We start from the raw sequence: 17,353 nt of genomic DNA on the forward strand, positions 1-17,353 counted from the left end.
CTCACAGGCTTTATTATAAGTGCATAAAACTGTATTACACAATCACAATCCACACTTTATTACTGGGCTGATCCCGATCCACCTGTTACTATTGAGCTGATCAGTGTTCAGCATTTATGTATGGAGAGGATGTTGGGAGTTTTCTCCTTCACCATCACACCAGAGACACATTAATTATTAGATTCTGTAATTTCCATAATTCTCACTGTACAGTGTTACCCGTGTTAATGCGCATAAGGTCACGACACCTCCTTCCCTCATCAGACTTTATTGGTTACATGTATTTTGAGGAATGCTGGTCGTTAATGAATCCTGGTTTTTGGTTTTTAAATGGTTTCATATATACTGGGACTTGATTTTTTTTTCTTGCTTTCATACGCTGCTGTTTTCTCTTACTCTCCTTGTCAAGTTCTTGCCATGCATGAAAATGTTCTTAAGTGTCCTACACCAGGCTGCACAGGTCGGGGCCACGTAAATAGCAACAGGAATTCTCACAGAAGGTAAGGAAGCCATCACTGGTCTAATAGTCTAGAGAGAACACTGCTTCAGAGCTGCAGCACTTCTGGCAGTCTGTTCTGAGAGTGTGTGTATATGTGTGTGTGATTTTGTTCTTTTGTTTGAAAGATGGCAGATGGTGCTTAGTGTGCTTTATTTATTCATTTTGCATCATAAAATCCTTAAACTTATTTTACAATGTGAAGAGACTTCTGTGCAAAATTAATTTGATTCATGTAAGAAACGTTTTAAGCATCACTTGCTTGTTTTTATTTATTTTTTTAACTTAGCTAGAGTTGTATTAAAAGAAGCATATGACCCTTAAGGAGAAAGTAATAGAAGAAAGAAAAAGACCGCAAAAACTATCAAGACCAGGACAGAGTTATGGTTCATATAATGTTCATCTTTATGAGTGATGACTCCATACTGCGTGAAAAATTCCACTCTAATCATAAGAACAATTTTGTATGAATAAATAATAAAAACCATTTCAATTACATATATATTATACAATTTAAAGTTTTCTACCATCCAAGGGCTCAACCTGAAGTCCATATTTAGGCAAAAATTAATGAGAATTTTGCCTGAATAAGAAACAATATGGAAAAGTACTTTTGATTTTCAAGATGAGGAAAGCAATAGAATTCATAGAAATTATTCTAGAAACCAATAGAATTCCACACAAAATGATACTTTTCTATAGAGTTTTTTAATCATCCTCTAGAATGGACCTCATTTTCTGTTACATCCTAGGGATTATTTTTAAAAACTTACAGAAAAGTTATCATTTCTATTATATTTTATGACTTTTCCATAAGGAAATTGAGCTCTACATTGTAGCTTCCAATGGCAAAACCCAGGGAAGGTGGGCAGAGAGCACAGAAAACTACCCAAGGTTCCCATTACTGAGCTCCTTTTAACATGAACTGCAGCAAGATGGCTTGGGAGACCACAGAGGGTATTGGCGGTATGGTCCTCCACGCTTACAGAGCTCTGGCTTCACCGAGAGTTCTTATCTCAGCTCCATGGATTCCCTTGCAGAGGACCAGTCTCTTTGGAATGCTCTGTGGCACCTCCTTCTTCTCTGGAGCTATGCAGCCACTGGCTGCCTCCCACTAATGTCATGCAGCACAGCAGCAAAAGCTTCGAAGGGGACTCCATGGCAACTAATGCTGCAGCAGCACTACTGACTTCTGTCTGGATATCTGCTAGGATATCCCTGGTGTCTGAAGAGGAGCATGTCACTGGAGAGCAGCTGCCGCGGGCACTAATCTGAACCTGTGTAGAGCCCCCCAACCTTTCCCCCTGTGGAACTGAGACAGAGGGGTTGCCATTGGCACCCAGGGAGGAGTGGAGGGAGCATTCTGCTTACCTCTTTCTGCAGCTTTTGGGGCATTTTGCTCTGCTTTTCCCCTCCCCCCCCCTTCTTCTATTTTTCTTCTGTTGCGAGGGAAGCATCTGGGCCTGAGTAAGATTTCAAGCTGAGCCCTTTCGAGAGGCACCTCTGTCTCTAGTTTAAAACCCTATGCCACCGAGTGCACTGATTTGCCTTTCACTTTAATTTCTTTTCCTGTGGAGAACACAAGGAGCTGCGGTCACATAACCAAGCAACAGACAATAACAAGAAAAAGACCCCTCCATTGTCAGGTCACAGGATTTTACAAATTCACTAAGAGCACCATCTGCTGGTACCAGGATATTTATTTTCCACTGTTCTAAATCTTTTCCAGCAGAAGCAGACCTATTAACTATCACTTCAAAAATAGTTCAGCATTTGTAAATTAGAGTTCAAGTCCAGACGTCTTAGTTCTTTTCACGTTACGTGACTAGAACGAGCTTTAGTGGTTTAACTTCATGAATAAACAGCAAGAAAATATATTTTTGATATAGGTTTATAGACACTCAGTCAAATTCTCCACTGATTTATACCCCTCACAACCTAATTGAAGTTAATGAGGCTGAATGAGGTGTGAAGCAGCACAAAATTTCATCTGTATTGTGTTGACATTGAATAATCTGCATCAACCATTTCAGTGACAAAATGTATATGAACAAAAGGGCCACGTTCTGCTAACAAAGCTGCAAAGTAAATTTTGGCTTATATTCTCCTCTTCCTACCTGAATGCCTGTTAACTGACATCCATGAGAGTTCTGCCTGTGTACAGTAGGAGGAGAAGAATATTGGATATGAGATCATCCATGCAACTTTGAAAGCAGAATGTTGCTCAAAAACAGGAAGTCTATCCTAGAGGAAATGTATACAGAAAAGGTTCTGGAAACTTTTTTCCTCCAGATTCTTCCTCGTGCTGACTAAGGAGGAGAAGGAGTAATTGGATCAGTGCTATAATGTGAAATTTCTCAGGACAAGACAATTAAATTTCCTTTCTGTAATTGCAGCCTCTCTGGATGTCCTATTGCTGCAGCAGAGAAACTGGCTAAAGCTCAAGAGAAGCATCAGAGCTGTGATGTGTCAAAATCAAACCAGGCATCAGATCGGGTTTTAAGGTATTAGAAATCACTATAATACTTAATACTATGCAAAATTCATCACACGTTAAATTAATCTGAGCATTTATATTTATATACGTTGTATATACATATATATCTCCCTTAAAGAAGAGTTTAGAATTAGGGCTTCTGGATCCAATTTTCTCAGCATTATTTCCCAACAAATTTGCATGGGGGTGGGCTGGTAATTATTTTGGCAAATACATGTAAAGCCTGAAAAGCTCATTTTTGTCTTAGGCATTGTTTGGTGTAAAGCTGACTGCTGGAGTGCAAAGTCTAAGAACAGTGTGAAAAAAAGTTGGTATCTTTTGGGAATAAACTAATATTTACCGGTAAGTCTTGTTTTCTTCAGCAGGCTTTTACTAGTAAATATCAGTTTAAATGAAGACCAGAAGCCCTACTTGCAGTACTAAATTGGCAGCATACCTTTTTATGGAAAAAATACCTGATCAAGTTTAGCTTCCAAAAACACTTAAGGGTTAGTTCATTGTCTCTGTTTTGCTCCCTCCCCCACAGAAGGGATTAAAGGAATGGAAATACCATTCCATTGGTTTAAATTTTGATGGAGGGAGGAGATTGAACTAATCTGTCATAATCACCCCCTCTCTCCATGCATTTGGGACTCAGCATTTATCCTATGCACAATCCAGCTCGGCACTATTAAATGCACCTAGCGCTGGGCCAGATGTGGGTGGAGAAAAATGTGGCTATTGGGGGAGCTGAGAGTTTAGGGAGCAGTGCAAAGGCATTGGACTTCTGCATGAGTGTACCAGCCCTATATTGATGCCCCAAGAGCTGCAGAATTTCACCATGGATATTATGATATCTGTGGGTTAGGATGGCCACATCCTTCCCTTCTCCCCATGGGAGAATTTGAAGGACTCTCCACAACTTCCAGCACACAGAATTTCCTAGGCCTCCCATAAGTTTCTCTCTGTCAGGTTATCATTTTGACCTAAATTTTAATAGGGTGACTTATAATGAATGTTTCTTACTGTTAAAGGAGTCATCTTTCTTTGAATATTCTCTCAGTACTTCATCAAAATCTTGATGGCATTTTCCAAACCCTTGTGTTCTTGGGGTTGAGAAAACAGAACGATGTCCTGCATCAGGAAAGCTAACAGTTATGTAGTGAATTTGGATTTTTGTTTTTCTTTTCCCAAGTGTTTTCAGTAGCTTTATCTGTACCGGACCCAGTTCTGGTTTCACTTTTTTCAGACACTGTCCATGATACTTTACTCAACAATAATGCTTTTAATAATAATAATAAATATCCATTGAACAAAATCATCAAATCTTCATTAGCAGGATCACACACAGACCAAAAATACAGTGGCTTTCACTGCTCTTTAGAGAGAAGTCACAGGAGTCCGATGCCATGCAGAGGAGGCTGCTTTTCAAAAGCAGCATCTGGTTCTCTGGCAGACTCCTTAGACAGCTGTTTTGGCAGTTTTGCTTTTGCCTCTGGGTCTTTCATGTGTTTCAGATCTTGTTAGGCAGCCCGAGTATGACTGTCATCTCAGACACTACTTCCCTTTTACCTTTAACTCTTGGATCTATTTAAGATGAACGTCCTAAGGGTTGTCTTATAAATTCCACCCACAGTGATTGATTGGGGACTTTATGTGTTCCAAGTCTAAATCCTGTGAACTGATCTTACGCTTGTCTCCATCCCACCTGCATTCAAAATGTCTTCACTAATAAAAAAAGTCAAATTCATAGGATTTTTGCTCTGCCAAAAATTTTAGTTTTGTTTTGAATGTGCACTATGTGAATTGTATTTATTTTCTTAAATGAACGTAAACTATATTGGGCTACGCCGACTGAGGATCTGGCCCATTGTATTTTGTGAAAAGTGAAGAGAAATTTTCCAAAGGAGCCCAACATACAAAAGAAAATCAAAGGGTACGGTATGAATTATATAATTTCTTGGGTAATTTACACCTCAATCTCTTGTCTAAGTTCTATGAAAATGAATTCATCCAGAAATGCAAACTACTAAAAATATATTAGTATTTCTAGCTGTTTATTGTTTTCCACTTCATCAGCCAGCAAGGCATGATGGCTCTTCTGCATGTGACTAAATTAGTGTTCCCCTGAATGCCCCTTCCATTTCCACGTTATAATTGTGGGGGAAAGAAAAAGGGCTTGATCCTCTGAGGTACCAAGCACCCGAAGTCTGCAGTTAATCACCCTAAACCCCTGTTAAAAATCAGTGGGCTTTTAGGATGCTGAGCGCCTTGTAGGATTTGCTCTCTAAGGCCCAGTCACACAACACTTTCTCACATGAGAATTTTAGACGGTACAGCCTAAGTCTGTATTAGCTTGCACTCCATCTCTTATTGTGTTGTGGGACTCGCCTATTGAATGTGGTGTGTGGAGCAGCCCCAGGAGTCACAGTTCCCTCTAAAGCCTTGCGTGCAGGAGTCAACAGGAGCCAGAGAGACTGGATGACAGTTCAGAGGCAAGAGGGACTGTGTGGGTGCCGTGTACGGATCTCCCCCTGAAGAGGCGGACCCCAGCTTCTTTTGTGACAGGGCAAACCACATGCAAATAGAATCATAGAATCACAGAAGATTAGGGTTGGAAGAGACCTCAGGAGGTCATCTAGTCCAACCTCCTGCTCAAAGCAGGACCACCCCCAACTAAATCATCCCAGCCAGGGCTTTGTCAAGCTGGGCCTTAAAAACTTCTAAGAATAGGGATTCCACCACCTCCCTAGGTAACACATTCCAGTGCTTTACCACCCTCCTAGTGAAATAGTGTTTCCTAACATCCAACCTAGACCTCCCCCACTGCAACTTGAGACCATTGTTCCTTGTTCTGTCATCTGCCACCACTGAGAACAGCCTAGCTCCATCCTCTTTGGAACCCCCCTTCAGGTAGTTGAAGGCTGCTATCGAATCCCCCCTCACTCTTCTCTTCTGAAGACTAAATACTGTCAGCAGAATTCAAAGGATGCTCCCTGAGTTGAGTAGAGCTCTTAGTGCCGTTTTTTACTTCCAGTAACTAGAAGAATTTGTCTAAAATTTCTACCGGTCTTTTTGTCTTTCTCTAATCCACCTTCCCAAAGAAAGTACATTGTTATATAATGTAATTTCACAGGGAAGGAGAAACCCTTAAGTATTTTTTTAAAATAGAACTTTTCACCAGTTATATTGTTTTTAGTCACAGAATACATTTAGCACTATTATAATTAATTTATCCTAAGCTTTGCTCCAGAAAATATATATTGTTTGTCTGCTGGAAACAACCAAACCAAACAAATACAATAATATATTGCTGTCTCTTGAGTGCAATAAATAACTCAGATTTTCTAATCTGAACTATAAATTGTGCACAGACACAATAAACTGAACTGCATCTAACAAACTGTACATATCTTTAATTTCTAGGCCCATGTGCTTTGTTAAGCAATTGGAGATCCCTCAGTATGGCTACAGAAACAATGTCCCCACCACCACACCCCGCTCCAACTTGGCCAAGGAACTAGAGAAATACTCTAAGACTTCGTTTGAATATAACAGTTATGACAACCATGCCTATGGCAAGAGAGCCATAGCTCCCAAGGTGCAATCCAGGGATATATCCCCCAAAGGATATGATGGTAGGAGGTGCACACTCTTATACATGAGAGACAAGTTTACAGTTAATAATGTTGTTGTATATGTAAACTTCATAAAAATAAGACATACCTTCATGTTCATACAGTATTAAGAGGAATGCTATTCACAGCATGACATTGTTATGTTTAAGTTATTTTTAAAGACTTTTTCTAAAAAGCATTATTTTATATGGTGCTTCCTGCAGGATTGTTGCACTGAGAAGAGAACATCCTTAGCTATTCAGTTCTTGGGATGTACTGAGTCTGCAAAAAAATCTACAGAGGAGAGCCAGTCCTTGTGGCACAGTAGCAGTGTATTATGCTGCCATTTGGGAGGACCTGGGCGCATGGGTTGCATTAGGAATCTTGCTCTTGTATAGTAGTTTAGGAAACTCATAAATGTAATGTGCTTGCTCTCTGGGGAGAAAACATGGACCTCATTGCAATTCAGCCCCCTAGTCGTCAATTAATTAAAAGCCCCTGCTCACCTTATCCACATGAGGATTCCTGTTGAATTCACTGTGAGAACTCATGTGGGTAAAATGATCGGGATTTGGATGAAAGTGGCATCAACACCTGTCTCTGAGGCTATTTCTTCCTTCTGGGCAAGAGAAAGTGTGATGGTGGTGGCTGGCTGGCAGGGGAGAGGAGTTGGACCAAGGAACAATACCCCCTAGGGCCAAAGAATGAAGGGCTGGAGTTGTCCCATTTTGGGATATTCCAGACCTATCAGTATAACATCACAACATTCCCTTCCTCTCTTTCTTATGCAACATGGAACAATTTATTTTCTAGATAAATTCATCTTACAAGATAAAGTGCTTGGGGTTCCTCACTGACTAGCCTATGAAATCCCAGATTTTGTTTAGTAAATTAGGAATAAGTGTGGGTTAGTGGAACAGTCTCTGCTGTTGCCTCAAAACAGACTCTGATTTAGAAAAGTAGGTGAGTGGAGAAGGAGGAAATTGTAACAGCTGCTGTCCCCATCTTTCCTATGTTTTTTGATAGTTAAGTTTTCCTATGAGATCAGTAAGCAGGTTGTTTCACACTAGTAGAGAGGGTGGAAAAAGGCAGACATTTCTGAGTAAAAGTGCCTTAAACTCTCCAGTACCCACCCTCAAAGGAACAACTTAATAGAGATAGAGGGCTAAATTCTGATAAGTTACACCATTTAAGTCAACAGGTTTGCACTAAAAATTCTACCTATTATGTACATGCTCTGTTTACTCGCTAGAAACTGTGAATGAATATGTGTACGTGTTCTCGTGTAAACAGCAAGAATTTATCCTGTTTGAGGCCCCATTTAGCAAAGCATTCAAGCCTTTGCCTAACTCTTATTGAAGTGAGTTGGACCTAAGAGCATGCTTAAAGCTAAGCACATACTTAATGCTTTTGCTGAATTAGGCCCTAAATGATGAAGGATGATAGGGAATTACTCTACTATCTACATATACTACGGGTTCTCAACCTATTGACCATTTTGGGCCACATATGCAGCTCTCTATGTGTTATGTGGGCGGCATCCACACTATATATACTACTTATGTGGCCCTGAGGATGTCACATGGGCCTCAGGTTGAGAACCATTGACATATACACTCATCTCCCATTGATGTAAATGAGAGATACCTATATGTATGGGGATAAAACCCCTTTGACCTTGAAATAGTATTGAGGGGAGCTTGCTTTGGATGTCAACATCTCAGTCAAAGAATGAGTAAGGAGTGATGGTAACACTTTTAGATACATGTGGCTCGGTAAATTTCTTCTCCCCACCCCAAAGTGGAATAGGATGTTGTCATTCCTAATGGGCTTACAAACTTGCTGGGTGAAAAGCTGGTACTGTGTGGTGCATGTAGCTGTAAGTATAAAAACATGGGGTGAAATATGGGGTGAATTTTTGGCCCCACTGAAATCAGTGGATGATTTGTCATTGACTTCAATGGGGTCAGGATTTCCCCCACGGTGTTAAAACTAAAGTTCTATGGCTTTAGTTTTACGGGCATGAAATGGAAGCAGCGATAACTTGCCAGTCTCAGGAAAAGACCTTTTCCTTAAGAAATGTTTTTCCTTAAGGAACTTTGCAGTCTCTAGAGCAGAACTGGGAAATTTATTTTTCAGTGAGTAGTAAATTCACCTAAAAATGCATTTTTCAGGTCACAACAACTATTCACAAATTTGGGTTGAATATTGTAAATAGTTTCTACTGAAAAAAATTAGGAAAAAAGAACATCAAAACTGTCAAAGCAGTTTATTTTGGCCATTTTGAAGTGAAATGTTTTGTCTTTGTTTTGAAAACATTTTGTTTTGACCATTTTCAAACATTGTGTTTTGACTTTTCATTTCAAAATGGCATTTTGGAATAAATATTCAGCAATGGACTCTTCAGTCTAGCAGAGCAAGGTATGACATGATCCAATGGCTGGAAGTCGAAGCATAACAAATTCAGACTGGAGATAAATCATACGTTTTTAATAGTGAGGTTAATTAACAATTGGAACAATTTGCCAAGAATTGTTGCAGATTCTACATCACTGGCAATTTTAAAATCAAGAGTGGATGTTTTTCTAAAAGATCTGCTCTAGGAATTGTTTTGGAAAAGTCCTATGGCCTGTGTTATATCAGAGGTCAGATTAGATTATCATAATGGTTCCTTCCGGCCTTTGAATCTATAAATGTTAGAAATTTAGCTTAAAAAAAAAAAAAGGTGAGAAACCCCAAAACCCAAAATTAAACATTAAAATGAAAGATGATGGCCAACTATTCCATTGTCTATATACACACTCATCTCCCATTAATCTAAATAGAAGTTACCTGTATGTTTGAAGGGGGAATACGCCTCCCCCTCGCCCTTCCCCCCCCCATTCAAATAGCATTGAGGCTAGCTTGGGAGGTATATAGTATGAACCCACTGTATACATTAGGGAATAAATTTTTGTTTTGAAGAGGTGTTATACATAAACTTAGTGGAGACTGGTAATTAATCAAAAGTTCATTCTGTCAAACACTGTAAGAGGAAAACAGAAATATGTATAGTATTAAGCGTCTGAAAAATGAGTCACTTGATGTTTGAATCTTTTAATTTTGAGGCAGCAACAGGCTTTGTTTCACAGACCATGAGGAAAATGTCATGGGGCTGATATATTCAGCAAATAAATTGATGTGAGTGGCATGGACTGTGTTCTTTTTTGTGTGTGTGTAAGATTTAATAAGAATTACACAAGGAGAGGACTCTGTATGTTGTATGCTATGATGCCTTGATGATGCTACAGAGAGATCATCTTATAAGGAAGAGGATTTGTTTGTTTGGCTTTATTTTCCCTTTAGGGACAACATCATAATGGGTTACATTATAGGCTTATTTTATATGGCAGTAATGATGAGAACAGCTGGACCCAGTGTCCAGAGGAGTTCACAGAGCTCTGCAGGTGGGAGCTATTCAGGGATAGTGGAAAACTTGTGCAAACCCAGAAGTTGTCAAGCAGTCCTCCCTGAATTCTTTCCATCTCACTCCCTTGCACTGGGGCTCTACAGTCCCTGAAGAGCTCCTATGGGGTTCAGAAAAATTGATGGAGCTGTGGTTAACTTGAACAATAGAACTGGTACCAAGGCTGCTGGTGCTGGGGATAGAGGATGCTGGAACTGGGTCTCATTCTCTCATCAACCCCGTTTGTTTGGAAAGGACTGCATACCTTAATTTTGATGGGGCAGCTGCCACTCCCCAGCTTACTTAGCTATGGAGGAGCCTTTGGGATATTAGAGAAGCACTGACCCCACTGTCATCATCCCGTATGTCGTTCATCAGGGGAAAGTCAGAATCTTGGAAATGGAGCTGGCTGGAGCGGCTGCCTGAGAGCAATGTGGCTGTCGTTGATGGAAGAGATTGCTTTCTGCTTTCTGGTTCGCCACTCGGCCACAAAGCATAGTTGGATTACAGAAGTCCCAGCGACCCTGCACCATAGCAATGCACTAAATCACTATTTGGCTCGAAAGCAGAACTGCAAAATGTGTTTTATTTTTTATTCGGACAATGTCACTGCCATTCCCCTTCTCTGCAGATGGATTTCACTCTATCTGAATTCACTATAAACAAGAGTCCTGAATTTCTTTTTCAAAAGTAATGTGAGGTAGATAATCCAGGCTGCAAGAAGTGATTAGAAACTGTACAGTAAAGCTCAAGCTAAAATGACCACAGCCATTCACATATGCTTAATACATATATAATGCTTTTCACCCTCAAAGCGTTTCACAAACAATCATTTATTAATCCTCACAACACGCCTAAGATTAAATATTGTGATTGCCTTTCTACTAATGGGGAAAATGAAGCAGAAAGATCATGTGATTTTATCAAGGTCACAGAGGGAGTCTGTGTCAGAGCCTGGAAGAGTTTCTTGTGGCTAATCCTATGTTGAAAACTCTTTATTACTCCTCCCTGCTTTCCTCTCTCCCTCCCTCCCTTCCTCTCTCTCTGTATTGATATAGGTATATAAAATGTCTTATATTATCTCATATTTAATTTAATTTTAATCAACTCTCAAATGTCTAATATGGCTGCATTTTCCTTTTGCAAGTGATAGAAAAGGCATGTTATTTATTCGTTTGAAATATAGTCCTAATTTTGCGAATTACATGTGCAAAGTGGTTGCTGTTAAAAAGTCAACACTTACTATATCAACACAGTGGTAACTGAGATACTGTACTTATTTCCTGTTGTAAGTTTAGAGAATTAGTTGAGTATCTTGGCTACCAGAATGTAGCAACCATGGATAAATGCTCAGTTTTTAGTGACCAATATTGACTACTAGTTTCATAATGAAATTTGGTGTAAAATATGTCATGGGAAATAACTCACAGGATTATTATCTGTGAATGTGCAGAAAACAACAATGATCTAAAGAATGCAAAACAAAAAGAAACTTCTTGAATCTTAACCATCCATTTCTTTAAAAAAAAAATCACACCTGTGTACTATGTGGGTTTCCTGAGAAAACTTCTGTATCTGCTATGAATTAAGCATTTTATTTCACTTACAGTAAACAATGACTTCATTAACTTTTCCAAAAATGTACAGACGAAAGGGATGAAGTAAGGAGTATAAGATAAATTCTGCATCAGACTCTCCTGTTCTGCTTTTCCAGGCAGAATGTAGTCCATAAAGAGGCTGTGCTCAAGGGAGCAGATTACTGCATGTATGTCTGCCGCAGCACACCTGAAGAGGTTGGCATAAATTGAAACTGTGGAGAAAGAGATCTAACTAGTGTGTTGACCCTTTATATAGGGCCTTTATATAGGACCCTCTGTCCAGCAATTACGCATATATTCTATAGCACAATGACATGGCATTGTAACACATTTATTATATTGTTCAGTATGATCTTTGCAGAATACAGAACTCCACCTTAAAGGGGAGAAATCACTATACCATGAATGCATGTATGTGTAACTGCTGACATTGACTTCTAGTGGGTGGGCTATCTGAAAAACTCTGGGTTCAATAGACCAACTGACATTTTTTCTCAGTCATTTATTAAAAAAATAATTGAGCCATTTATTATGGGCCAGGAGTGTGATTGGGTTTTTTTTAATTCCTTTGGCTATAAAATGTGAATATTCATGTTTTTTTAAAAAAGCCAACAATATTGTCATGTTCTGTTTAAAGAAGAGGGGAATTAATTGTGCAGGCTTAAGCCTGATGTGGCGCTGTAGTGCTTTCTTGAGCATCCGTTGAGCCTTACAATGTGTGTCAATCATTATATAGTTAAATACACCCTTGTAGCCTGATTATCAGAGGTGCTGAGTGTACACGACTCCTGTTGTTTTCAACAGGAAGCTTTTGGTGCTCAGCACCTCTAAAAATCACACCGTTGAGCTCATTTATTTTTTCTGTTTATATTACATTTGCTTTAGCCTGTGAGGGCCCCACATCCATATTTGAACAATGCCTGCCCCTTCATTCTACGGCCACCTTCTTTTTTCCATTTAGTCCTCCTCCTTTCCCTTCTCATGACCAGCACAGTACTTGCCCTCATTGCAGAATGGAGGAACATTTTGGTCAATTTGAGATTACCAAGGATGTATGGCTAGCACTCTGGCCTGGAGATCAAGCACATTATCCTCCCAATGAGCTTGATCCCCACTAGCTCCAGGGAGTGGGATTCCTAAGGTCGGTTGTGAATCCGGAGTTAGCCCAATTTGCTGGTGCAATACCACTCAAGTGTCCTATCGTTATATGCCCACCTCTTAATAAAAGCGAGTGACCCAAACAGTCCCCGTACAAATATATAATCGGCTCTTACTATGGAATGAAAGCAGTGTTTCCCTGTGCCGTTGCTGAAATTTCATGCACCGTGTTTGTTTGCTACTTCTGGCCTGTTTGTCACTACGGTGTACAGTCACACCCTCCGGATTTATTTCTAATGGGATGTTTAACACATACCCGATTGCTTGGGTAAAGGACTCACGCACAAAATCATAGAATACCTGCATCCTTTTTGTTGCCTTTTTTTTTTTAATCAGTCACTGTTGCTCATTATAGAATTCACCCACCGTAGACTGTTTTTCTTGTCATTTATGTAACGTGCTCGTACTTTTGAGTCATCCTTGTCCTATTTCTTCCCACAGCTAAACGTTATTGCAAGAACTCAAGCCCCACCAGCAGCACAACGAGCAGCTATGCCCCTAGCAGCAGCAGCAATATGAGTTGTGGTGGAGGCAGCAGTGCCAGCAGCACCTGCAGCAAGAGCAGCTTTGACTATACTCATGACATGGAGGCAGCACACATGGCTGCCACTGCTATTCTGAATCTCTCCACTCGCTGCAGGGAGATGCCTCAGAACCTCTCCACTAAACCGCAGGATCTCTGTGCCCGGGTAAAACTGAGCAATTACGTTTGTTGATGATGATACAAACCTCTAGCTTTGTGCCCCTGATAGGTCCAAGAGTCGCTTTAATGCCTCTTGCTTAATCTTTTTCTCAGAAAGAACAAAAATGTGGCAGCTCTGCTAAGGCAGCAAAATAAAAGACAAGGATGCAAATTACTCATCAGTAATTCTTGAAATCCAGATCAGTGCTTAGAGTTAAAATGGTGCTGATAAAATGTGTTGTTCTCTGTTTTAATTCTCCTCTTACTGATGGGGTCTATAGTAACTATGGAAGCTATTTAGGTTGCTTAGGTGGTATTAATTGCACTAAAGAATTTTTACTAACACTATCTGATTTATAATTGTAAGAAAGAGGATGGTTTAATAATGTAACTTCATGTATAAATCATACATGGGCCCTAAGGTCTTACGATCTAGTACAAAGGAAATTTGTGGTATTGTACACAATGTTGTCTTACCGATCCAGAATATAATTGCTCTCAAATCGATTCATAATACGTTTGAAACAAACAAAAAATCCTCCAGTGCAGATAACTTTTAAGTTGCATAACAGTAATAATGCAGTATCACCAGTGCTCTATAAAGTGTTAGTAAATTCTCAATATATTATTAAATGGCAACACTAAAACAAATAAAGTAAAAAGATTTTTATATTAACCTTTCTGTATTAAGAAAAACAGTAGCATTATTAAAATTCATCCAAATTGTAAAACTTTTATAAGAACCGTTTTATTTTGTTATAACCAGAATAAATCTTAACTCTGACATCTGAGGACAAATGACTATTTAAAATACACCAGCAACCAATAAAGTGCTACCTATAGGAGGCCACTAGATGGCTAAATAGACAGATGCAGTGCAGGGGGAACAGTTTTATTGTGCTTATAGAAGAGCTTTTGAGCTGGCAGACATGTTCTGCTCTTCTCCAGATAAACAAAGGGTTTTTTTTCCTGTTATGTAAAGCTTCTTGATCATACATAATGAGCTAAAAATCTTACCAGTAGTTATTAGTAATGATCTTAATTTATATGAATTCAGTAAGGTTAGTAATTTTGTTTTCGAATGCTTCCTTTTATATTAATTGATTTAATCCTATAGATGAGGGAAATCTCTTTGTGGCATGCAAATAAATGTGATTGTGCTCAGTACCAATAGGAATTGAAAAAGTTTGAGCAATAACCTTAAAAATATTATGTGGCAAAAAAAAATGTAATAACAAATCTGGGAAGATAAATACATTATCAAGCCTAAATTAATATCAGGGCAATAATCAGGAATAAACTGTGGCAAAAAGTGTTTGTGTAGAATAATACTGTATAATCTGTCAAGGCAATAACCAAAGCAAGGGATTTTCATTAAGTGTCTTGCTGCTGTTCTGTTATTACCTCAAGAGGAAAGAGAGCTCCTAGACATCTGAGTAGACGGTAGAATTCACAGCAGTTTTGAAATCTAATTTCTGGTGAAGTGTTTTACTCTTGAAAAATTAAGGTTTGGTTGAGTATTTTGCTTCCTCCCCTCCCCCGTCTAAATGCCCTCCCACTCCCTGGGGGAAAGAAAGAAGAAGAAGAGGAGGAAGATGATTTGAAGTGAATAATTCTTGATCTATTTTCAAGCCAAAAACAAAAATCCCAAACCTACTCACCCTATACTGCACAGTTCCTCTGTCGCTGCAGGGAATGTCAGTACCAGCTTTGTTACCCAAGCCAGCTGATTATATAGATAGTCTTTGGAAAGTTAAGATATATTAAACCTTAACATCTGTGGTGGAGGAACTGTGAGATTTGGACGCATTTTCTCATAATATGAAGGTAGCAAACACAGTGTAAACTGACTGGCTTTAGTAACCAAAGCTCTTTTTTTCTAATTCTTTACCTATTAGTGTTAGAAGAGCAAAGTATTGTGCTTTTTTTTAATGCAACTTGCTACCTAGTTTTTATTACTCTAATCATATAAGCAGGTGTTGAAAGGACTGGAAGTAGGCAGAATCATATAGATGTTAACTCTGTTAGACTAACCTGTCAAAGAGTAAATCAGGGACATAAACACAGCAACAAGAAAATACCTTTGGGGATTTCTCATTTCACTGTCAAATTTTACACCTGAGTTTTGGGAGGATGGTTGTGGTTAGTGAGAAGTCTCCCCTTTTCTTCCAAATATTAGATTAGCCTTTTATGAAGACATGAGTGAATCTACTTTAACAGCATTAATGTTGTGTAACAGAATCATGCTATGTGTGGGAGGGGGCTTAGTGCTTACAATCTATATAGGCATGATAAAGCCTTTTATCATTCTACTAAGCAATCAGATTGAAAACCACAGAGAGGTGACATTTTGATAGTCCAAAGCTGAATTAACAATATTTGTTCTTCTTTTGACAGAATCCTGATATGGAAGTCGATGAAAATGGAACCTTGGATCTAAGCATGAACAAACAGAGACAGCGGGATGGTTGCTGTACCATTTTGACACCACTGGAGCCAATGTCACCACAACGACAAGCTGTGATGAATAACCGGTGTTACCAGCTGAATGAGGGTGACTGCTGGGACTTGCCAGTGGACTACACTAAAATGAAGCCCAGAAGGATAGATGAAGATGATTCCAAAGAGATTAATGTATGTCTTTTTCATCTAAGGGTTCTGATTGCAATCTGACTGTTTTAATTCATTAGATTTCTAAAATCTGAAAGGGAAGAGGAAACACCATGTGTAGGTAATAAAAAAAAATAGATGGTTTCCTGACAAGAGGACTTTCTGGTGGTTAATCTTTCAAAATATATCATGTTGGCACACGTGTGATCGGTGACTAACTTCAATCCGACAACACTTGAACCGTGAATGTGAATCATGTTTTCTAACACCACTGTCTTGTTAACAAATATTTTCTTCTGTGAAGATGTTCTAATTTTCCAAATCTACCTTATTCCATCTGAGGAAGTTGACATAACTTTTTTCAGTGTTGGTATCAAGTTTTTACCAGCTTTCCGAACAAGATACTCTTCTCAGATTAAGATTCAAAAGTGAAGGACTGAATATTTAAAAGTGTGTTTATACACACAGCTCTGCTCAAGAAGCACAAACAGAATACAGTATAAGTTTTCCATTAATTTAGCTAACCAGGATTTTGTTGTCAAAAGGCCTGCTCCTATATTCAGGAAAATACATTTCTTGTGCATTCAGGAAAGTAGGAGCACAAAGCTTTGGGTGTACAAGGGATACACAATAGGGCCTTTATACCATAGTAATAAAATATTTTATTTCAAGAGTATTATGAAGGAATATGAGGTGTGATACACTCTAAAAACCTGTAAACAGAAAGACGTAAATAAAGAAAACTTGCTCCATAGTGAATTTATTTTAAGTTTCAAAGCTTGTAACATGTAGCAAGTGTTTTCAGTCACCACTCTGAAAGGGTGGTCCTGACAGTTGTCAGACAGCTGCTTTTTTTGGTGGGGAGTTGCGGGGAGGCTACTGTTTGTGCTTGTCAGGTTTCAACTCTTGCTCACTAGCCCGTTTGCCATTTTGAACCCATTGTAATCTAGACATGATTTTACAATCCCAGACTTTGTATAGCAATATTTTTTCTCCTGCTAGATCTATGTTATAAGATTAGAATTCTTATCAACTCTGTGTAGCAATATCTCTCTCCAATTTATTTTAATCAAAATATAGGATGGCATGATTTAAAAAATAAACTTAGAAACATGCAATAAAGTGATATTTGCTTTGTATACATTGGATGCAATCCTAGCTCCGCTGAAATCAATGGGGGCGTTGCCATTGACTTGGCTGGGGCCAGGATTTCTCTCATTATCTAAGAAATGGGAGATATTAAATACAATATAGAACTTGACTGAAACAGG

General features: G+C 38.9%; 1 protein-coding gene across 23 annotated transcripts in view; it reads left to right on the forward strand.

Annotated features, from left to right (window-relative positions):
- Nucleotides 1-17,353, forward strand: part of MYT1L (myelin transcription factor 1 like) — a 380,247-nt gene that overhangs the window by 279,697 nt on the left and 83,197 nt on the right. For 20 of the 23 annotated variants that reach the window (XR_012157935.1, XR_012157936.1, XM_073336127.1 and 17 more), the window contains 5 exons: nt 410-500; nt 2,893-3,000; nt 6,399-6,610; nt 13,232-13,479; nt 15,870-16,106. Coding sequence is in view for 21 of the 23 variants with exons in the window: in XM_073336127.1 (XP_073192228.1) it covers nt 410-500; nt 2,893-3,000; nt 6,399-6,610; nt 13,232-13,479; nt 15,870-16,106 (896 nt within the window). In the remaining 2 variants the exon portion in view is untranslated. The remainder of the gene's footprint in view (nt 1-409; nt 501-2,892; nt 3,001-6,398; nt 6,611-13,231; nt 13,480-15,869; nt 16,107-17,353) is intronic. The other 3 variants (XM_073336135.1, XM_073336136.1, XM_073336132.1) reach the window with 2 other exon arrangements.

Source organism: Lepidochelys kempii, chromosome 3 (genome assembly GCF_965140265.1).
Source record: "Lepidochelys kempii isolate rLepKem1 chromosome 3, rLepKem1.hap2, whole genome shotgun sequence".
Taxonomy (NCBI): Eukaryota; Metazoa; Chordata; order Testudines; family Cheloniidae; genus Lepidochelys; species Lepidochelys kempii.